Below are 23067 nucleotides of genomic sequence, written 5' to 3'. Positions count from 1 at the left end.
ACAGGCAACACAGCTCTTAGTAACAGATATACAGAATTCTGATGCTGAAGGGATCTTGATGATGGTGTGAGGTTGGTTAGAAGTCCCTGTTTACTAAGGGATTAAATAAAAACCCAGATGTTGCTTTGTCCAGCAATTCTGTTTGCTTTTTGGCCATGTTATTTTGGCTTCTGTAATGTGTCCTTCTTTCATCTTCCTCCTGTGTCCTCTCCCACTCCTTCCTGAATTGTGCAGCCAAAAGGTACTCAGGCAAATTATTTCCTTGTACCAATTCTTCTGTTTTTCCTAGAAGTAACTGAGTTTGTCCATTTTCCTTCTCAAATTTCAGAGAAAGGAGGAGTCTCCCAAGTCTTCATATAAATGTAAAAATAGAAATACGTTTATATAAACATATAATATATAAATGTAGTTTAGATAATATATACATATATATTCTATATTGTCTATATTCTCTATTCTCTGTATTCTATATTGTCTATATTCTCTATTCTCTGTATTCTATATTGTCTATATTCTCTATTCTCTGTATTTTATATATTTATCTAGAATATGTATTAGTATATAATATAATTATACTATATTTATAAATAGGCTATATTTATAGATATATTACATATATATACTGATATATCCCTATATAAATATATATATAATATAAATATATATATATATAAAAATATATAAAGGCCTTTATAGGATCTGTTTGGAACTGATCTTTCTTTCCTGCAGAGAATGGACACCACTTTGAGCAACATGAGAGAGAAAACCAATAATGCCCAGTGTGCTCTGCCACTCTTTACATGTCTCCATGTGAAACCAGACGTGTCAGAGCTGATGTTTGCAGGTATGGCTCCAGTCTGGGTGTTGGGTCACTTGTGGGAAGAAGAGAGAAGTGTGTGGATCACAAAAAAAAGCTCCTTTTTTAAAGGAAGGACATGGAGCTTCTGGAGAGAGTCCAAAGGAGGCACCAAGATGAGCAGAGGATGGAGCAGCTCTGCTGGGAGGAAAGGGGAGAGAGCTGGGATTGTTCAGCCTGGAGAGGAGAAGCTTTGGGGTGACCTGACTGTGGCCTTACAGGACATGAAGGGGCTCCAAGAAAGATGGAGAGAGACTATGGACAAGGGATGGAGGGACAGGACAGGGGGAATGGCTTCCCAGTGCCAGAGGGCAGGGAGATGGGATATTGGGAAGGAATTGTTCCCTGTGAGGGTGGGGAGGCCCTGACACAGGTTGCCCAGAGAAGCTGTGGCTGCCCCTGGATCCCTGGAAGTGTCCAAGGCCAGGTTGGACGGGGCTTGGAGCAACCTGGGCTGGTGGAAGGTGTCCCTGCCCATGGCAGGATGAGCTTTAAGGTCCTTCCAACCCAAACCATTCTGTGGTTCGGGATCACTTACTTGGGTAGGTGGATATTCCCTGGATTGGTGCAGTATTTGCACCAAGGTTACAGGGCTGTGGAAAACAGGCATCAGATGGATGGATTGCTTGTGGCACACCATGGAACTGACCCTTTTCTTGCTTTTAAAATGCATCTTTTCTTGTAGGTGGAGAGAACACAGCCTGTATTTTGGGTCCACAATCTTTCACTTCTCTATCGTTCTTGGATTTGGAGACTTGTTCTTAGACCATTTTGGAAAACTATTGTTTTTTTAACCTGAGAATAAGTCTGACACCATAACAGCCCTGAGAAGCGGGAAGTGGTGGCCAGGTTTTGTTCTCTATATGTTAAAAAAGTGATTTCCTAGCAGTTGCAAAGAATATTCCTTCTCCTTGAAGGAGCTGAGCAGGAGTCAGGATAAAAAGGAATCTGGTGTCTCCAACAGGGAAAAACTGCTTAACATTAATGTATCACAAACCTAAAGGGAAATGTCTTCAGTCATACAGGATTAATCCCCTTTCTAAGAAGGGTGAAAGTAACACTTAGACTTGATGACCTTAGAGGTCTTTCCCAACCTGAATGATGCTGTGATCAAAATGGAACAAACAATTTAGATATATTGCCTGTTTTTTACCTCTTGCCCAGTGTCAACTGCTGTTGGGGCAGAAGGGACTTTTGCTCTTATTTAATCCATAGGTTTTAATCCCATCTAGAAACCTCAGTTTAGAGTGGGTCCAGTTGTGCAAGATGCTACACAAAGGATGTGTCTGTCTACATATAATTCTGTACAGGACTGAGAAGGGAAATACCAAGTGGTTTGCCCAAGGTTTATAAGTCATTGTGTTTCCTAAAATGATTATTAGGAACAGTTGCTCTCAAAGCTTTGGCTGTAATGGAAAATGAGGTGTAAATTAGGCTAAATTTGTCATGGGAAAATGTCTTTAACTTTCCTGCTTAAGAAACTGATACCTTTTGTTGGAAAATAGAAGTATATTGAGTTTTAGATGAGCTGCTGTTTTTCTACATTACTTATTTACTGCTTTAAAAACATCTTTAGTTAAGAATGACTTTGTCTAAGCAAGACCAGAAGCACCTGAAGGCCTTACTTTGGTCTAGAAAAGGTGTTGCCTCTGGCAGTGGGTCTTGGGTTTGCTTTTTTGGGCTGTCATCTGTATCATTCTATAGGATGCTGGATTTTATTGTTTCTATTTTAGGCTTTTTTCCCCCCTCTTATAGAACTGAACAGTTTTTCCTGATGTGAAAGATACAGTAAGTTTTGAGCAGAAATATTTATTTTACACTTCCTTATTTACTTGATTATGGTTGGAGGCAAGCCCTTCCCTGTTGAGATGTGTTAATTGTATCACATAACAAGACCTCCTGTTTCCCTCACCAAGAGCATTTGTGACCCCATGTGGTGTGGCCTACCCAGAACTGCACTCACCATTTTAACTGAACATAATTAGAGTAATTTAGTTAAAGACAGCTCTTTAATTACGACAGCTTGTGTAATGATAAAAAAATTACCTGAAGATACTGGTATCCAGGGTTAAAGAGGGAGTGGAGCTGAATGTTTGGTTTGGATTTGGGGGGGGTTGTTCTTGACAGTTATTACAGTAAATTTATGTCTCTGAGAGTGAGTCTGTTGCTCTCTAAGTGCTACAGAATTAATTTGGGAAGCCTTGAGGGATAAATTCCAGGTTTCAGAGGGACCTTCCAGTCTCTGTTAGTGGCCACTGTCTCAAGGAGCTTCTGGAATGGCAGAAACTAATGCTGAAGCCCTCTAATTTTAAGGCAGAGACTTTATTTCCCTAAGCAGGGTGTGGGATCTCAGAAATTCTCTTCAAGCTGAAGGTGGACTCTCAAAGATTAAATTAATTCTAAGTTTCCATTCAGCTTTGTTGCCCCCTGGTTCTGAATATCTAAATATTGGCCCATTTATACAGCTAAAGGGAAGTACTGTGACATTCCTGCACTGGCTCTTCAAAGGAATTCCCTTCTGTCCAGCGAGTGTGAAGATTTGGGGGTGATTTATTTGGAAGACACTGTGTTGTGTTTGACTTAGCATTGATCAACACTGCCCTGTGAAACGAAACTTGCTGCAGTTGGGATTAAATCTTTCCTTTTCAGGACAAGTGTCCACCTCACGTTCAGTGGGAATATCCTGAGGGATGGATGGCATTCCATGACGTGGGGGGATTTTTCAAAGCTGTCTCTTTTGCCTTTCCATTGCAGAATTATTTCTGAGTTGTTTACACGAGCAGTCAAATCAATCACTGCTGAAAATAGGGAAAGGAAAACAGATGAATGGGTGAAAGACTAAAAATGTAGGATAAATTTGGGTTGTTGTTTGCTTTTTTGAAATGAATTCTCTGATGTAAGTGACTCTACTGGCATCAAAGAAAGTATTTCCAAGTCAGCTAAAATCCATTTTCAAAGAAGGCCTACATCAGTAGAACGTAAATCACTTCTGAAATTTTCTGCCAAGATCAGAAATGCATTGAATATGAAATATTCCATATTTTTCTTGAGCTCTGTTCAATAAAAAAGGATTTAAAAAAAATATTTTTGGCAGTGTTAGAATTCATAAGTTTATCAGCTGCCTCTCAGCTTTGCCTTTGCATTTTAGATTTCACCATAAACTTCAGGTTTGAGTGGAATCCAAATACCTCTCCTAGAATATCTCACAACTTCTGTGATACTCAATCATTTTTCTGCCACTTTTATCCCTGCTTTTCACATTTTTGATAGAATCACACTGAAAGAAAAGAAACTTGGCCCTCAGACCCACGTTACACTTGGTGTGGCAGGGAATTATGGTGAGGCTTGAGATGGAAACCAGATGTCATTGTGTTTTTCTCACTCATGATCACTGCTTTAATGCTTCTGGTTTTACAGCCTCATTTTTTTTTCACCAGGTTGATTGTGATAACAGAAAACGAGACTGAGAATTCCTTCCCTGTTGAGACATCACTGCCCTGCATTTGAAATCAACATTTTGGCTTCTTCAAAGCCTTCCTGTTGGTTATTTAGCTTCTCAGTTCACTACAATTTCTTTGCTTGCACAGAGGTTTCGTTCATTTCTGTGTTTTCCTTCTCAGTTCTGTTCAGGTTGAGATTGCTGACTAAGGCCAATTTTGTTTCTGATTTTGCAGACTGGGTGGAATTCAGTCCCTATGAGATTGGTATGGCCAAATATGGCACTTTTATGTCTCCTGATTTGTTTGGCAGCAAGTTTTTTATGGGGACAGTGGTGAAGAAGTACAATGAAAATCCCTTGCATTTCCTCATGGGTGAGTATGTGACAGAGGCTTAAAAATAAAAATAGTTTCAGTAGTTCATGGACAAGGGCTTTTAAATGCAGTCACACAAAGTGTGAGACAAGAAGTAGAGTTCTCAATTTGTTGGAAGAGATTAATTGGAAAGGTTTCACAGACATGGATTGGCATTTCTTGTTTTGTTTCTGGTTTGGACATCTGAGCATGTTCCAAAATCAGAGGTGAGTTCAGAGAGAAACCAACTGCTTAGATTATTAAAATATGTGTTTGGTTTTTTTCTTCTACTGACCTCCATTCATTATTTATTTCCCTCTTCCAGGTGTTTGGGGCAGTGCATTTTCCATATTATTTAACAGAGTGCTTGGTGTCTCCAACTCTCAGAATAAAGGTCCCACCATGGAAGAAGAATTAGGTAATATTAGTAAATAATTCTGCTGTGCAAAGCAATTACTGCCAGGATTCAGTGCAGTCTCTCTCTGTGGGAGGATGGCACTGCTGGGAGTCATTTAATTAATTACCTTTAATTGCTGACCTTGCAAGATGCTGCAGGGGTAGGGAAGGAGGGTTAGGAGTGTTCTTTTTTTCCTTTCACTTGTGTTTCTGCTCAGTGATGCTGCATTACACACACATATCCAGCTCTCCACAGGAAGTTCATAGCATCCAAATCCTCTTTTTATGTTGTTATGCTGATTTTTGGAGATCAGAAGCTGGCAAGGACTCAATAGTCACTTATGTAGTCTCTTGACATTGCACTGTTTAATCAAGGGATTACTAAAACAGTCCTAAATTTTATCATCTCTGGATTGTTAATGTTCCATTCTGCCCACAACCTCCTGGTATCTGATTAAGTGATTTTGGTTTCATTCTACACACAAATGGTATGATGACTGGAAGGAAAGAATTTTAACTTGGAATTTTAGATGGACTTTACTGTGTTTCATTCAAGAATGTAGTTAATGGTGAAAGGTTTTTACACTTCTGTTTCCCATTCAGAGGGCAGCATTACAAGGAAGGACCTGACCAATAAATAAATTGCACTTGACAGCCAGATTTTTCTGAAGAGCAAGAAAAAAAAAATGGATATTGAGATGATTTATAAAAAAAACCCAAACCAAATAAACCAACCCAACAAAAAGCCCACACATGTCCCTTAGGTGTCTGTGTCTCCTAACTGATGGAATTCAGCTGTTTGATAACCTCCTTATTTATGGATGAAAATAAGACCTCTGGGTTCCTATTTGTGATGAGTGTTAACACCTGCTCCTGGAGGATCCCTGTCCATAAATGTGATCATGGAAAAGTGTGTTCCTGCTTTTTAAAGATATCGAGAGACAGAATGTTACCTGTCATCTCTGACTCATTTCACATCTCAGTTTAAAAATACCCTGGGAAGTGGGACCAGCTCTGAAAATATTAATGTGGCTGAAGATGTCCCAGTGACACCTTGGGGCCACCAAAGTGAAGGCCAGAATTCCAGGGGACGTCAGAAGAGCTGGTGCTGCCCCCAGGATGATGTGTAAATCACACCTGGGAGGGTAAACAATGAATTTTCCATGGGGGTTGCTGTAAAGAGATGATTTGATATCCAAAAAATGCATTTGTTGGCTTTGTTAGCCTCCATTTCTGGTCAGGAATTTTTCTTTTGACCTGTTTTCCTCTGCCATGGCTCAGGAATTTTTAGGTGTTTGTCCATCAAGGGTGTTTTTGAATAGTCATTGAGGACCCACTGAGTACTGACAAGTAAAATTAGTGAAGGAAAAATGTAATGACTCAGCTTTTGTGATTTTTGTGGGGACTTTTGGAGTGTGGAATGTAAATCTAAGGGGGCATAACCCTCTTTAGAAAATAATTTCAGGTGCTGGTCATCTGTATCCAATATTCATTCCCAAGCATAATGAAGCTGTGCGTTTATACACTTGATATTACAGTGACTCTGTCTTCAATTTTCTCTCCCACCTTTGAGGAATTAAATTTAGACTTAGCAAAAAAGTGCAAAGTGTAATTGCCATTGCTTTAATACTACACTGGGTAGAAATTACAACCTGTATTGGAATTTGCAGCCCAAAGAATGGGAATGCCACCAGCATCTACTTATCCTTCTGTGAGAGAAAAAAAGGTGTTATTTTATTTTCATTTTTTAATGGAAAAAATCAAGTAGTTGATAATACTTTCATTGGGAAACAACCCACATTCTGTTTATTTTAACTGGCCTCAAGTGGTTGGACTTCATGATCTTGGAGTTCTTCTCCAACCTTAATGATTCTGTGACATTTCTATTAGAGATGATTCCTAACATACACTTTACTAGGGAGTAAAGGGGTTTAGTCTTCAAAAGTCTTCCCCTGGATACATTTTCCTCACTGGAATTCAGTGCCTGGCTCCAGTCTCTGTAGGATAAAAGCTTCCAAGATGAGGCTACTCCTAAAACACTGGGAATCTACTGTATTTCAAGAAAGGCTGCCCTCCACAGTTAATGAAAATTATAATATTGCCAATCTAAAATCCATTCTCACCTGATTTCACCTCCCCCACAAAGCTGACCTGGGGAGTGGAATGTGCTGTTGTTTCAGTGTTCATTTTGCCTTTGAAAAACAAAGATTAACCTCCCAAAATGCAGATTTTTGCCAGGGAAGCTCACTCATTTTTGGCTTCGTTTCTCTCACTTGATGTTCTGAGATGCAAACCATATTTTCTACCTGTTCAACTGCACTGCCTTTATTTTTCACACACACTCCAACAAAACTTTCATAATTATTTTGGCTTTTGTTCTCCCACTATTTCTAAGGGTACCCATTCATATATGTATGAATGATGTTAAGCATTCCTCTTTTTTTTTTAAAAAAAAAAGCAGATACTTAACAGAGATTAGTGTTTTCTTCCTAGTTCACTAGGAATTATTGAGAGGACAGAAGGTAAACATCTAACTTTTAATCACTGGGAATGAAGTGTGTCAGACACGTGGTGCAGAGGGGGGTGAGAGGTACTGCTTTGGGATTACATTTTGTTTTCTCAGCCCCAAAATTGGAGGCTAAAGCCAATATCTTCTGCTCTAATGTCCACAGCAGATCCAGTCTTTTCAGCTGTACTTTCTATTGCAAAGACTGGGCCAGTTTTATGACTCAGATTGCTGTGAAATTCTGAGCTGTTGTGAGAGTTAAAGCCCAGCAGTTTAAAGGAATTTTATATTTCTTTTAACAGAAAATATCAGGCTCAAGCACCTCGTAAGCAATGACAGCTCAGACAGTGAAGATGAATCACAGCATCCAAAAGGTAAAGAAATTATCAGTTTTCATTTCCTAATTTCCTTTTTTTCCGCAGCTTTTGTGTAGCCCAGCAGGGCTTCCCAGAGCTCTGGAGTTCCACATCCACCCCAAAATGTGGTTTGCTGAGCCAGTGAGCTCCAGAGGTGTGTTCCCAGCAAGCAGCTGAGCTCAGAGCCACGTTGGAATTGTCACCAGCAAACTGAAACTTTCCATTGTTCTCAAGGGTTTCTTGATCAAACACTCACCTGAGAGTGGTTTAATTTGTGGTTCCAGCGTTCACAGGTGTCTTCTAGCATCTGTAGAAATGATATCTGATACAGGAAATTCCCAGAGCTTGGCTCAAGTGTTTGTAACAGTGCCCAAATCCAGCTTCCCAGGAGAGCCACAACCACAGAGGGAGTGTTGGGAGTGGGAAGAAAAGATCTGATTGAAAATTATCTTGAAGTATCTAAACCAGCTGGGCATTTCTGTGGTTTTAGTCAGGGGCTCAGTCTCAGCCTAATAATGCTTTCTGATGATGTTTTTGGGGCCAACAATGATTTTCAACTGAAAAAAACCCCCTGGTTATAATTTTAACAACCAAAACAAAGATGGGAATGCAGCTGTTTGTGATTTCAGGATCTTCAGGAAGAAAAGAAAATCCTGTGTCATGAGACAGGGAATTATGTCACTACCTCAGTTCCATGATTACTTCTTCAATTCTCCCTATGTGTAAAATAATTTTGTAGGTGGTACCACGTTTTGTGTTTATTTGTGGGTTTCCTGTTTAATCATTACAGCCAGCACCAAACACTCCATTTCCCTCATAGTTTGTAGCCATAGTGAACTACCTACAAATCTGTGATTGCAAACCCTTGGCAATCCCTCTCACTTCCATAGAATGTTGTACAGATACTGAACCTCTACACTTTATGGTGCTTGTTTTCTCCCTCCTGATATAAAAAATTAGCTCCATTAAGGCATGGATTAAAGAGGCACATTTAAAAGCTGGATTTAAAGTATCAAGCTTGAGCCTGAATTATCTTCTTATACAAAACACCCCAAAAATTTAAGTTTTGACAGTTTAGGAATGCAAGGTGGTGCCAATCCAGGTAATTTTTACTGTGAGCTCTAGCTGCAGACATCAAAGTCTGATTGCTTCATTGTGCTCTTCAGTTAATTAAAACCAGATATTAATTGTAGTCTGCAGTTTACTGTAAGTGTATTTTCAGATATTTTAGAATTCCCATGCTAATTATTTTTAATTTTAATTATTTTAGCCTTTCCATGCGTTCTTTCATGCCTTCTGAAGGAAAAATGGTTTTCTAGCTATCAGCAAAGGATGGGGAAGGCTGTCAATGCACATCCAGAAGAATTTACGTCTACACAGAGCACAGATTTTGGCAACTTAGGTCTGTCTGTCCCTGAGCCCAGGAGAGTTGCATTCTGAGTGCTAGCACAGAGGAAGCCTCGTTGTCCTGGTCCAGACAGGTCATCTAACATGTTCCCAGTGTATTTTCCTGGGGGGCACATCCACACTGTTACACTGCAGATGAACAGTCGAGGGTGGATTCTCTCTGCTCCTCTGAAATGGTTGCAGCAAAGCTCCCTCCCTGAGCCCACAGCTCGCTGAAAGGATGCTGTGACATTGTTTTTCCAGGTCCTTTGCTTTAGCAGCCCCAGCAGTGTTGTGCTCACCCAGGCTCTGGTGTTGTCCTTGCCCCTGCAGGCACCGGGAGCGCCGAGGCCCGGCCGGAGCAGCCGGAGAGCAGCCAGGAGAGCAGCCAGGAGAGCTGGGTGCAGCGCATGCTCATGGCCCTGGTGGGGGACAGTGCCCTCTTCAACACCCGGGAGGGCCGTGCTGGCAAGGTGCACAACTTCATGCTGGGGCTGAACCTGAACAGCTGCTACCCCCTGTCCCCCCTGGCAGAGCTGCTCACCCAGGAGTCCGTGGAGGAGGACGAGCTCGACGCGGCCGTTGCAGGTCAGTTCACAGACAGTGCTGGGTGTTCACACCAGGAGGTTTATAAAAGCGTGGACCTGGGAGCTGGAGAATGTTCCTGTGAGGATTGACCGACAGCAGAGGTTGTGAGGTGACCTGGGGGCTCAAAGGGCACCGTGCAGTGACTTGTGTCTGCTGCCTCCCTCCCCTGTCCCCAGCCAGTCCCTTCTGGAGGGACAGTGGCTCTCTGTTTAGAAAGAATTGCTGGCAGAGGTGACCAAATTGCTTTTGTGTAGGGTGCCCTTCATTATATCCACTTTCTCACTCTCTTGGCCTTCTCCAAAGGGTGTCCTGTGTTGTTCCGTGTCTCTTATTGATGAAAATAAAACCTTTCCTTGTTTTCCTGCGGGGCTTCCCTGTTGCCACAATTTTGTAGCTGTCTTCTGAAAAATCTCTGGGGGCAACACACTGCTGCACTTGTAGAATCATAAAATCCCCTGAGCTGGAAGGGACCCACAGGACCATCCAGTCCAACTCCTGGCCTCAACAATCCCACCCTGTTCCTGAGAGCTCCTGGAGCTCTGGCAGCCTTGGGGCTGTGCCCACTGCCCTGGGGAGCCTGGTCAGTGCCCAGCCACCCTCTGGGGGAAGAACCTTTTCCTGAGATCCAACCTAAACCTCCCCTGACACAGCCTGTAGATCTTTGCTTTGCTGACACCGTGTTCTTCCCAGTGTGGAAGCACCTGACCAGCCACTCACAGTTCAGTGTGGGTGACGTGCAGATGCATCCACGTTTCATGTTGGCTTAAGTAGGAATGCAGATGGAAGAGAAGAATTTCAGAAAAATATTAATTTGCCATAGGAGTTCAAAGTCTTCCCCCACTCCACGGGTTACGTGGTGTTTGGGACAGTAGCTCTGATGTGAAGAATTAGGGATTGTGTTTGATTTGGCTTTTGAAGCTTTGCTGTGCAGTGCTCATTGCAGCCTTCTCAGTGACAATCAGTTAGTTTTCTAGTATTTTTCTGATGCTGTTGTGTTCACTGGAGGTGTTCAGGGCCAGGCTGGGCTAGTGGAAGGTGTCCCTGGGCATGGCAGGGGGTGGAATGAGATGATATTTAAGGTCCCTTCCAACTCAAACCATTCCGTGATTGTGTTCCATCAAACTGAGGAACTGCAGCTCTCTGAAGGTCGTGTTCCTTCCGTGCTATAGCACCACAGCTCTCCCACCCATCCCCAGTAACAATAGTCATCACTTCAGCCCTTATTTTCTGCTCAGAGATTGTCCCAACTGCTCCTTCTGCAGCAGTAAATACCAGATGTCATTTACAAGCTCAAGTGGCAGCCGCGCTCTGATGTGTATTTGTTAATGTAACAAATCCCTCGGAGTGGCTGGATAGTCATTTCCATCTGGACTCCACTTTCTAAATATTTTTATCATCTCAGAGATGTTTACAACTGAGTAGTCTTAATATTTATAGTAGTTGTAAAAGAGGCAGGAAAGCGGGTGGGAAATTTTATGGTTGGAAAAAATGACAGTCGATGAGAATTTTGCATAATTAAGACATGTGGATAATGTTCGGAATCAACTGTTGACTTCCTGGGGTTTAATTTCAATGGAAATAAAATTCTGGGTTGACAAAACAAGCCTGCACCTCTGAGACAATTACTTTGGAGGGCCTGAAACTTCTTGGGGTTAAAATGTGCGGGAAAAGTTTCACATAACAGCAGTTGTTTTAGTGTCAGCTGAAGCCCACGCTCAGAAACCTGAAGACACAAATCCGACAGCTACGAGAAGCTGCAATATTATAGTCAAGAATAGTTAAAAACCCCTTGAAGCTTCAGCAGTTGCTGTAAAATTTAATCATTCGGTGGTGTGATAAGTGTATCTGCACTTTATTGCTGTGAATTTTCCTTGCAAGTGCTGAGGAGCCCAGAGGAGCAGATAGAAAGGAAATAGATAGATAGAAAGGAAACTTTGGTGTAAATTTAAAATGCTTCTGTTACCAAGGCACTGGATGCATTTAAGCTTTGCATATTTATTCTACCACTGGCAGTTTACCTGTCAGCTTGAGTACAGAGAGAAGTCTGTAATGCTTTAGGACTGACTTTCCTTTATTACCAGACATTCCAAAGGAGAAATAAGTGACTCAAAAAGGATATAAATAATACTTTAGGTCTCCAGTTGTGCCAGACCTTCCCAGAGGATGAACTGTGGCTGGCCTAAGCTGATGTTACAGTCATTCCTGAGATTGAATTTAGGGGCTGCAGTGCCTGCAGCAGAAATCCCAGCTGCTTGGTCTGGAAGTAAAACACTTGGATTTGCTTTTCAGTAGATTCTATTTATGCTGGATATTTCCTTATTTCATCTCAAATGCACTTCAAAGCTTTACACCCCCCTTCAATGATTTCATTGTGAGCTCAGAGTTTATTCTGTTGCTTTACTTGATGTTACAACACACCAAAGTGACTTGAGCAAATGCCACGTGAAAACAATAGGGAAAAATAACCCCTAATCTCTGCTCCTTTATTTCAGTGTTTATGGAAACTGTTATGGCAGATGCACGTCAGAAGCAAATGCCCTTTTCATCTCCCATATTTCCACTGGAGCTGCTGTTTGGGACAAATTTGGTCTCTATAGAACATGGTCTCTCTTTTTATTTCCAAACAGTTCTTAATATCTGTCTCTGTATGAGATAAACTCATAAGTTTAATTTCTCCCTTAATCACGAAAGCCACTCTGTGGTCATTATAAATTTATTGATGACGTTAAATTAGATATTGGGAGGAAACTCTTCCCTGTGGGGGTGGGGAGGCCCTGGCACAGGTTACCCAGAGAAGCTGTGGCTGCCCCTGGATCCCTGGAAGCGTCCAAGGCCAATTTTTGTAAAGTGAGAAAAGGCAAAACATGAACAAAAATGTTTCCACAATTTTTAGAAATTCTATAGAGAACAAGGATTTAATTACTTTTGAAATGTCTTTAAACAAGAAGAGGAAATCAGAACTTCTCTACGTGTGCTAAAAGGAAATGTATTAAGTGTATTTTTACCATTTTTTTAATTATGGTGAATTTGATAAATACTAATTTATTTTCATAGATTTATGCTAAGTCATTATTATGAAATATATCTGGTTCTAAAATAGGGCTATAAACACAGCCCTTTTGCAATAGGCAATGATTTAAAAGTGTTCTCTCCCTTAGAAATCAAGGCAAATAGTAGAACAATGGGGCCTCATTTCTTAGAAAAATGTCCTCTAATAAATAACAACAGAGATAAAAAGTGAAAGCATCTGTTCTGAGATTTTTTTTGCTGCTCGTAGCAGTAAATTTTTCTCACGGATCCTGAAGTGATAGGAATAAGAGTTTGAATTATTTTGGATGGATTTTCTTCACTTTAAAATGTCTTCTTTTTTTTTTCCAGATTACTTCCATTGCAAATAAGCAGGTGCTGGGAAGTTTAATTACACCAGAAATAATTATATTATCCTATCCAGCATTCCTTAGATCACACTGCCCTCTACAGATATGAGCATTAGTTTTCAATCAAAAAGCAAACCCATGCACTGGAAAAGATCCAGAGCAAGAAAAGACTGTCATGGGAAAAGTTTTAAGCCCAGCAGGGATTGTTTAGGGGCAAAGAGACTTCAGAAAAATCGATTGTTTTTTCCTGAGCTGCATCCAGGGAATATTGGGGTTACAGGGGAAGCATCATCTCCTTCAGCCCTCAGCTGGGCTTGGAGAGGAGACTGGTTTGTCCCAGACTGGGACAGCACTGGCAGGGAGTGGCTCACAGGGAATTCTGCTGCAGTCTGAGATATGGATATAGGTCACTATTTCTTTTTGTTCCTGGTGGAGTAGTGAGTGTCAGGTCATCAGATTTGGTGTAGTTGGAAAACAAGACTTGATAGTCCCAATGTAATGGACAGAAGCAGGTGGTGGACAGGCATCACACCAAAGCAGAGCCATGCTGAGGCTTCTTAGGAGGAAGACCTAGGGAGGATGAGGGACAGGGAGAGGGAATCTGGGGGAAGAGATTTGGGCAGGGGTTACAGGACACTGAGGGGATCACAGGATTGTTAGGGTTGGAAGGGACCTCAGGCATCACCCACCCAACCCTCCTCCCACCAAGGCAGGGTCACCTGGAGCAGGGGACACAAGCAAGCATCCAGGTGGGTTTGGGATGTTTCCAGACAGGAAGACTCCAGGCCCTCCCTGGGCAGCTGTTCCAGGCTCTGCCACCCTCCACGGAAAGAAGTTCTTCCTTGTTGTGTTTTAGTTTGTGTCCATTGCTGCTCATCCTATCTCTGGGCACCACCCAAAAAGGGTCTGGGACCACTCTCCTGGCACTGCAAGATGGGCATTTGGATTCTGTCTCTTAACATCCCATAAACTCTTTCCTTTGTGTGTGAGCTGATGGGGTGAAGGTGGGAAGGCTGGGATCAAACCTCGTCATTTGTCCCCTTCAGTGTTGCCTGGAGCCATTTCTGTGCATTGGGACAGGGCCTTTCCAGCTCCTTTTTTCCCACCTCATTCTCCAGTTGTTAAGAGCTTGAGTTACACTTGAGTTTGTGGTATGTTTAGTTGGGATGTCCTGTACATTTTAAATCCTTTGCAATCTCCAGTCTTTGGGGAAACACTGGAAAGCCCATCAAAACTTGAGTTCTTAACTCGTATGTCCTGAGGTTTTTTTTTTTTGTTTCCCTGTGTTCTGCACAGATCCTGATGAGTTTGAGAGGATCTATGAGCCACTGGATGTGAAAAGCAAGAAGATTCACATTGTGGACAGTGGGCTGACGTTTAACCTGCCATACCCCCTCATCCTGAGGCCTCAGAGAGGCGTAGATCTCATCATCTCTTTTGATTTCTCAGCAAGGCCAAGTGATTCCAGCCCTCCTTTCAAGGTAAGTAAGACAGGCCATCCCCTCCTTTGGGGTCAGGAGCTCAAGTTGACTCAGTTGTATTCTTCCAGTCTTGTTGTTCCCACATTTCATGGTTCCAGAAGGTGCTACTATAGCTACAACACTGGAATATTTCTCAAGCAGAATAGTGCCCTGTGTCTCAGTTCCTGTTTACATGACTTGCATGGCACAACTAACACAAAGAAGGCTATTTCAAAGGAAGGAAATTCATTTGAAGTAGTTGTTTTTGTGGAAATTTTGCTTTCATGCTGATTGCAGAGTTTTTATTTTATGTCAGTATTAAACAATGAAGTCAGTTGTCCTTGCCCTGCTGCTCTAACTCTGTCCAGCTGCTCCCTGTGTGCTGTGATGTAAATGAATGTCATCATCCTGCAGAAATGCATCATCTTACTCACTCTAGTATTGCTAAATAACCTCTTGGAAGCTGGGCTAGCTGTCCATTTACATCTCACTGGGATCATCCCAGCTCTGGTGTCAGCAGGATTCTTAAATCCATTCAGGCCAGAGCAAAATGGCACCAGAAAAACAGGGAGTAAATGACACGGTTGTTTTGTGTAGCAGGTGTGGAAAGCACAGCTGTGTCTGTACAACCTGTGCATCCACAGAACTCCTTCTCATCCCAAAGGCTTAACATGGGATCATTTTGGTAACTGGTACAGAAAAACCAGCACTTCAGAGGCTACTGTGAGGTTCTCACTTGGAGATACGGTTTAGTGGGCACAGTGGGATTTGGTTGAAGGTTGGACTTGATGATCTTGGAGGTCTTTTTCAAACTCAATGATTCTGTGATTCTCAAAAAAGAGGCAATATTTATTTCAAAGAGGATTTCAAAAAGAATTTTTAAGGAAACCCAGAAAACATTTCTGTTTGAAAAACAACTGACGTTGCTTGTTGCTTTACAGACAAATTCCAGTTAGAACAAACAGATTATTTTTTTCCTTCATCTTAATATTGAGGATGTTAGAAAATAACAGCAGTAGCAAAATGAGCTCGAGATCAGTGTTGTCAAATGCAAAGACAAACAAGTTTCAGGAGAATAAAAAGGAGTAATTTCTGTAATCTCTAGGTCTCTTGGGGCTACTGGGAAAAACAGAGCACTGAGAAGACTCTTCCTAGTGCTGAGATCCTTAATTCCTTTTTTTCTTAATTCACTGAATCCCAGAGCGTTTCTTCCTTTAATATTCCATTTGCATAAGAATATATCTCCTTTTTTATCATGAATACTTTACCCATCAGCTAAATTTGCTGACACAGCGCTGCCATCTTCTCTGAAATCTCTTTTTCCTCCCTTTTTTAACATTCCACACGTAGACCCTGTGCAAAAGGCTGTGTATGGTCATCCCTGTTACTCTTACCCTACACACTGAGCATTGTCTTCATCAGCAGAAATTTTTTGTGTCGTTTTGGGGACCATGGAGAGAGATTGGTTGGAAGTCAAGTGGCGTCCTGAGGAGTTTTCTCTAAACTGTAGTTTTAAAAAGGCAAAAAAATCCTCTGATACAAGAAAAAATGATGGGAAAAAGAAATAGTGCCTTTGTTTTCCTGAAGCCATTGTTGAAGGGGATGGAGTGTTGTTCCTGAGGCACGAAGAGGTGGGTTAGAAGAAGAGATGTAGTCCAGAGGCAGAGGCTTTGTGTTCATGGTTTCAAGGCCAGGAACCAGTTGTGTTTGCTGGCTGTGTGTCCCATTGGTTCTGCTTGCATTGCAAAGAGCAAATGCCACTTCAAGAGTGGGCCTGTCTCTATGGTAGCACTAATATTGTGCTTTGCTGGGGAAATTAGCCAGCTGAGCTCAGTGACTCCACTCTTGGTTTATCATTTTACACCCACTATCTTTTAATCTCCTGCGTATCTCAGACAGTCGCCCGAAGAAGGGTCCTGTTTCATTGAAAACCACGATTAAAGTTGTTGACCTTCCCTCTCCTCCCTCTCACACGCCCTCATTGCATGCTCTTGAGTCATTGTTTACAAATTATTTTGTTTACTGAGTTGTCATGAGGAAGAAAAAAGCCTGTTTTCCAGCTCTCTGCACTCGGTGTGCTTTCAACCACCGCTCTGGGCTGTGATGTGACTCCGAGCACAACAATGCATGGCCTGGTGTTTGTGAACTCTCCTTGGTTTCCATAGTGCTGATACTCCAGTTGCAGGTCAAATTAGGGATGGTTTTCCCTCTGTAAAGTCACTCCAAGGTTTGTGGGCCAGACCAGCTCTTTGCCTGCCATGAATCAGCGCTGGTGGTGGAGGCTGAGAGGCTGAAGGAGGTGCTCAGTTTGCCACTCTGGGTCATCAATCAGAGATTGATTTGATCAGTCCTTCATATCACAGAATCATGATGTGCTTTGGGTTGGAAGGGACCTTAAAGACCATCTCACTCCATCCTACCTTCCACTAGCCCAGGTTGCTCCAAGCCCCGTCCAACCTGGCCTTGGACACTTCCAGGGATCCAGGGGCAGCCACAGCTTCTCTGGGCAACCTGGGCCAGGGCCTCCCCACCCTCACAGCCAAAAATTCCTTCCCAATATCCCATCTAACCCTGCCCTCTGGCAGCTTGAGGCCTTTCCCCCTTATCCTGTCCTTCCATCCCTTGTAAACAATCTCTCTCCATGTTTCTTGTAGCCCCTTCAAGCACTGCAAGGCCACAATTAGGTCACCCTAAACCTTCTTTTCTCCAGGCTGAACAATTCCAATTCTCCCAACCTTTCCTCATTGGAGACATACTTCATCCCTCTAATAATCTTAGTGCCTCCTCTGGACTTCCCCAACAGCCCCTTGTCCTTCCTGGGCCCTGAATAGTTTATTTAATTGCTTCTACCAACCAGTTTGCCCCACGTCTCTCTCCAAACCTCCTCACTTTTCAGTGGATGCTTTCATGCACCTGAATCTTTGTATCTCTTCAGGAAATTCTGCTGGCTGAGAAATGGGCTCGAATGAACAAGCTGCCTTTCCCCAAAATAGACCCCAATGTGTTTGACAGAGAGGGCCTGAAGGAGTGCTATGTGTTCAAACCAAAGGACACCTCTTCAGAGAAGGACTGTCCCACCATAATCCATTTTGTCTTGGCCAACATTGACTTCAGGAAGTACAAAGCTCCAGGTGAGCACAGTTCCTGCTGCTGAATCCCTGTTCCTGTGGAATGACATGGTAGTTATGCACCACAAATGTTTTGGCTCTCAAATAACTCCCAAGTGCGTCTGCAGCCCTGAGGGAATCCAAAAGAGCCATTCCAAAATCAGGTGGTGGATGATCAGACCTAACATTTCGGTGGTGTTTTTGTGTTTGTTCTGTGCAGGCGTTCCCAGGGAAACACAGGAAGAGAAGGATTTTGCAGACTTTGACATTTTTGATGATCCAAATACACCTTTCTCTACCTTCAACTTCCAGTATCCCAACGAGGCTTTCAAGAGGCTCCATGACCTGATGGAGTTCAACACCCTCAATAACATAGATGTATGTTGGGAGGGTTTAAAGGTTGTTCAGTGGGGGAGTGGGTGATGTGGTAAAACCCTAAATATTCCATACAGGCCTTTGCTTCAGTGTTTGCCTGACTTTCTCATTTGGTTCTTGTCTTGTTTTTGCCATTTCACCATCCCAAACCATTCAGAGTAACTGAGCAAAAGGGACTTTGGGGGTGGAGATAGTATGTTCAGGATTTTATACTCAGATTTTTAAGCATGTTGATTTTTCTAACTGGAAAAAGAGGAAATTGGAAATTTCTTTATCAGTTGCTGATTAAGATTTATTACTGATTTCTTTATCAGTTCTACTTCTAACTCAATAATAATTATTTGTAATTGATGGTAGGTGCAACACAACATAGTGATCCCAACATCTGCAGAGTGACAAGTGTAAATGATCACCCCAGATAAAGACACAGGGAGGGGGTTATCAATGTAGTAAAGAAAATGGTTACATCAGGACAAAGGAAGCAAAAGTAAAGATTTAATCATTCTCAATATTTATTTTTTTCTTTATCCTTTTTAAAATAATAATAATTATATTCTATCATTATTTTTATATCCTTTAAATATGGATTTTCTCAATGCTTTGATTTACCCTTCCGAATTTCATTGGGACTCAAGTGTAAATGCTGTATTTACACTGATTTATTTTTTTTACACACATATTTTTGTGTGATTTCTTTGACATTGGTGGCCTCCCTCATACCTATATTAACCACATGAAAATCAGTGTTTTATACAGTCAAGTAATAGGGATTGATGAGTTTTATTAAAAATACTTTGTTCAGTGGTGGAGCAGAGTTGAAAATGGAAGCAAGAGTCGTTCCCATCAGAAGGAGCTTTTTCTGTCAGTTAATAAATATTTGTTGTGTGGCTTCTTTGACATTAGTGGCCTCCCTCATACCTTTGTTAACCACATTAAAATCAGTGTTTTATCCAGTCAGGTAATAGTATTTTTAATAAAATTCATCATTTTCAGTGGAGTTAAAAATGGAAGCAAGAATTGTTATCATCAGAAGGGGCTTTTTCTGTCAGTTAGTAAATATTTGTTATGTGCTTTGACATCGGTGGCCTCCCTCGTACCTTTATTAACCACATTAAAATCAGTGTTTTATCCAGTCAGGTAATAGTATTTTTAATAAAATTTATCATTTTCGATGATGAAACAGAGTTAAAAATGGAAGCAAGAGTTGTTCCCATCAGAAGGGGCTTTTCCTGCCAGTTAATAAATATTTGTTGTGTGACTTGACGTTGTTGTGTGACTTGACCTCGTACCTTTACTGACACCATTAAAATGAGTGTTTTATCCAGTCAGGTAATAGCACTTTTAATAAAACTCATCATTTTCGATGGTGAAGCAGAGTTAGAAATGGAAGCAAGAGTTGTTCCCATCAGAAGGGGCTTTTCCTGTCAGTTAATAAATATTTGTTGTGTGACTTGACCTCGTACCTGTACCGACACCATTAAAATGAGTGTTTTATCCTGTCAGGTAATAGTATTTTTAATAAAACTCATCATTTTCAATGGTGGAGCAGAGTTAGAAATGGAAGCAAGAGTTGTTCCCATCAGAAGGGGCTTTTCCTGTCAGTTAATAAATATTTTTTGTGTGACTGGACCTCATACCTTTACTGACCCCATTAAAATGAGTGTTTTATCCAGTCAGCAAATAGCATTTTTAATAAAACTCATCAGTGCCTTTGCTCAGTGGTGGAGCAGAGGCAGGGGTTTTTCTGTGGGTCCATAACTTACTCCCTGAACTCAGCTGTCCCTGTGTTGCAGGTGATCAGGGAGGCCGTGCTGGAGAGCATCGAGTACCGCAGGGAGAACCCGTCGCGCTGCTCGGTGTCGCTGAGCAGTGTGGAGGCCAGGAGGTTCTTCAACAAGAGCCACCTCAACAACAACCACACGTAGAGGCCGTGCCCGGGTCCTGCCCCTGCAGCTGGAGCCACAACCCCTCCAGCAGCTCCTCACCCACCCCTCGACACGTTTGCTCGGGACTTCTCGAGTTTCGGTATCATTTTGTACTGCTAGTTTTTTAAACTAAACACATTTCAGTATGCTGAGATCCTGATTTTAACAGCTGTGCAGTTAGGGGGTTTTTTTTGAGATCATCGAGTTCAGGGTCTTCCCCCCCCCCCCCCGTTATAAAATTGTAAACACTGGTTTCTTTTGGGGGGGGTTATTGATTTTTAATTGATGTAAACTGGGCGTAGCTTGAAAGGTTAGATGGGATTAGAAAAAAAATAAGATTGAAATCCACCTTTCTGCTGTTTAACAACGTCTGTACCACTTAGCAAAGCCCCAAACCTCTTACATTTTCTTTTTTGATCCTCCAAATTATGTTGCTTGACTCCTTGAGCTACTGGCACCTGTGTGTTAAATTATTGTTAGTTTGTGTATTCCTGACCAAAATGTTTATACATAACTTGACAGTGATTTTTGCATTTGACCATGATTGAACCATCACATTTCTGCAAAGGGACAGTGGGAATGTTTACTGGGGGTGGATAAAATGTGCCCAGGTAAGAATGTGAAGTAGTTCATGTCTTAAGGGTTATTTGAAAGAATATCTTTGAGTCCTGTAAATAATGAAAGATGGTGCAGAGCCACAGATTGTTTCAGTCCCATCTCAACAAGTGTTGAGGTAACTCTGCAAATGCACAGAAAATGCAGTGGCATCTCCAAAGACTTTAATTGCTAAAATCTGTAAGTCCACGGGAAGGGAAGTAATTAAAATGCATTTATTTGAACAGCCACTGCATCCCAGAATCCTGGAATGGTTTGGGTTGGATGACCTTAAAACTCCCATCATTCCACCCCTTGCCATGGGCAGGGACACCTCCACTATCCCAGGTTGCTCTAAGTCTACATGCAGTGTTCTGTGATTAAATAACATTTTCTGCATTGATCAATAGGTTTTATTTCTGTTTGAATTAGCACATGTTTAAAATCAAGCAAGCAAATGAAAGTAACTTATCTTAGTGCTGCATAATTTAAACATTTTCCATGAATTTTGGAATACAGGAAGGAACTGGTACCATTATATTATTGTAATATTTTCTTTTTAATGTTATATTTCCCTTTGGGAATGTAATATTTGTATTTTTTTATTTTATAATATGTACCTACTCTATTTTATGGAAGAGTTTTATCATGCTTTATACAGTTTGTATTATCACAGTGTTATCAGATGATAACAAATAAAACTATACTTGCCACCTGCTGTTTTCAGGCAGTTTATTTTGATAATTTCTGTGATATTTGCACTGTCATTGTGAAGAGATGTGGAACAGCTGGATGGTGTGGGGCAGATGACACTGGGGGTAATGGGTGGTGGGTCTTTGCTGCCTTTCATCTTGGATTTCTTAAAAAGCAGGGGAAGAAGGGAAGTTCCTCTGGGCCTGTTTGGATCCACCAGCTGATTCTGGTCGCTGAAAAGCAGGAGCAGGTGCTGCTGTGGGTTGCAGGTACATCAAAACTCGTGGTTGGACTGTCTGTGGAGGGGTGACAGTGTCCCCACGTGCACTGAACTCTCGACCCACCACTGCTGGGACCTCGGGGGGTTGTTGGTGTGGGGGTTCCCCCTTTGTCTGTCTGCCAGAGCCCCCCTTCCTCTGCTAAAATCATTCAAAACCCCTCGTTCTGAGGTTTTGCCCAGAGAAGCTGTGGCTGCCCCTGGATCCCTGGAAGTGTCCAAGGCCAGGTTGGACGGGGCTTGGAGCAACCTGGGCTGGTGGAAGGTGTCCCTGCCCATGGCAGGGGTGGCACTGGATGAGCTTTAAGGTCCCTTCCAACCCAAACCACTCTGGGATTCTGTGATTTTTCAGACATTAGAAGTGGTTTGGGCTCCCCAGAGGCTCCTTTGTAAATTAATAGCTGTGATTTCACTGCAGTCTGCAAAAAAAAGCCTCTGTTAAATCTGCATCCATAAATTTCAAATGGAAAAAATCCATCTCTGTATGATCAGAAACATAGAAAATGGTTCTTATTTTGTTCTTCAGCAGAGCAGAACACTGGGCCTTACAGCCTTAGCCATACTTTATATTAAAAATAACGTGAAAAGAGAGGAATAATGCAAGAAAAAACCTCTTCTGACACATGATGTGAAGCCAAACACACAGAGTTTTCCCTTGGCCTAGAGAGTTAGTCCTTCATTTCTCATTTCCCTCCCTTCAGTCCCTGGTCCATCTGGTTTATTCCTGCAGTACTTTTTTCCAACCAAGGGTACATTCCCTAGGAGGCAGTAAAAGGTGGGTTTAGAGAATGAGTTATTTTGGATGTCAGACCTGACTTTAGGTGCAGAATGTGGAAGGTGCTTTCTGCCTGAAGGGCATGGCAGTGCCACCAGGCAGGCCTGGAGTGAGTGGGAAGGACTCAGCGTGGTAGGTAAGCTCAGCTCTGCTGAGCTCTGTCTCACACCAAGCTTGGCCCTGAGCTCGTGTTCTTTCCCTGGACCTTTGGCAGGCTCCAGCTGCTGGGATAGACGTTGGGAATCTCTGCTTGCCTTTTTCTTCACCAGCAGATGCTCAGAATAAAATCCCCTTGACCTGACAAGCGTGAGGGCACCGGAGCATTGACCTCGTGCTTGCAGCAGTGAGAAGAAAATTCCTTTTGGCAGGGGACGGTTCCACAGCCAGTGCTCTTCCTCATTCCCCTGGGCATGTTTTGTCTGTGGGATGAAACTTAACCAGTTGGCTCCTACTTCTCTGTGGATGCTGATTTATTTTTTTGCTGGGATAAGCAGGAGTTTCAAAGGGTGAAACCATTCCAAGGCTATATTAGAGAGCAGTTTGTGGAAGGGCTCCCAACGTGTGTCATTTTTCTTGCTCAGTTGCTGAATTTGTCAGTTATCATT

The 23067-nt window shown here is 42.1% G+C and overlaps 1 protein-coding gene across 1 annotated transcript in view; it reads left to right on the top strand.

The window, feature by feature from the left end:
- Positions 1–20333, top strand: part of PLA2G4A (phospholipase A2 group IVA) — a 61492-nt gene extending 41159 nt beyond the window's left edge. The window contains exons 9-17 of the mRNA XM_032696988.1: positions 730–844; positions 4531–4668; positions 4973–5065; positions 7852–7923; positions 9625–9879; positions 14553–14737; positions 17652–17847; positions 18044–18201; positions 19992–20333. Coding sequence (XP_032552879.1) covers positions 730–844; positions 4531–4668; positions 4973–5065; positions 7852–7923; positions 9625–9879; positions 14553–14737; positions 17652–17847; positions 18044–18201; positions 19992–20123 — 1344 coding nt within the window. The 3' untranslated portion in view covers positions 20124–20333. The remainder of the gene's footprint in view (positions 1–729; positions 845–4530; positions 4669–4972; positions 5066–7851; positions 7924–9624; positions 9880–14552; positions 14738–17651; positions 17848–18043; positions 18202–19991) is intronic.
- Positions 20334–23067: the final 2734 nt, after the last annotated feature.

This window comes from Chiroxiphia lanceolata, chromosome 9 (genome assembly GCF_009829145.1).
Source record: "Chiroxiphia lanceolata isolate bChiLan1 chromosome 9, bChiLan1.pri, whole genome shotgun sequence".
Lineage (NCBI taxonomy): Eukaryota > Metazoa > Chordata > Aves > Passeriformes > Pipridae > Chiroxiphia > Chiroxiphia lanceolata.
This window is presented reverse-complemented; position numbering and strand designations above follow the sequence as displayed.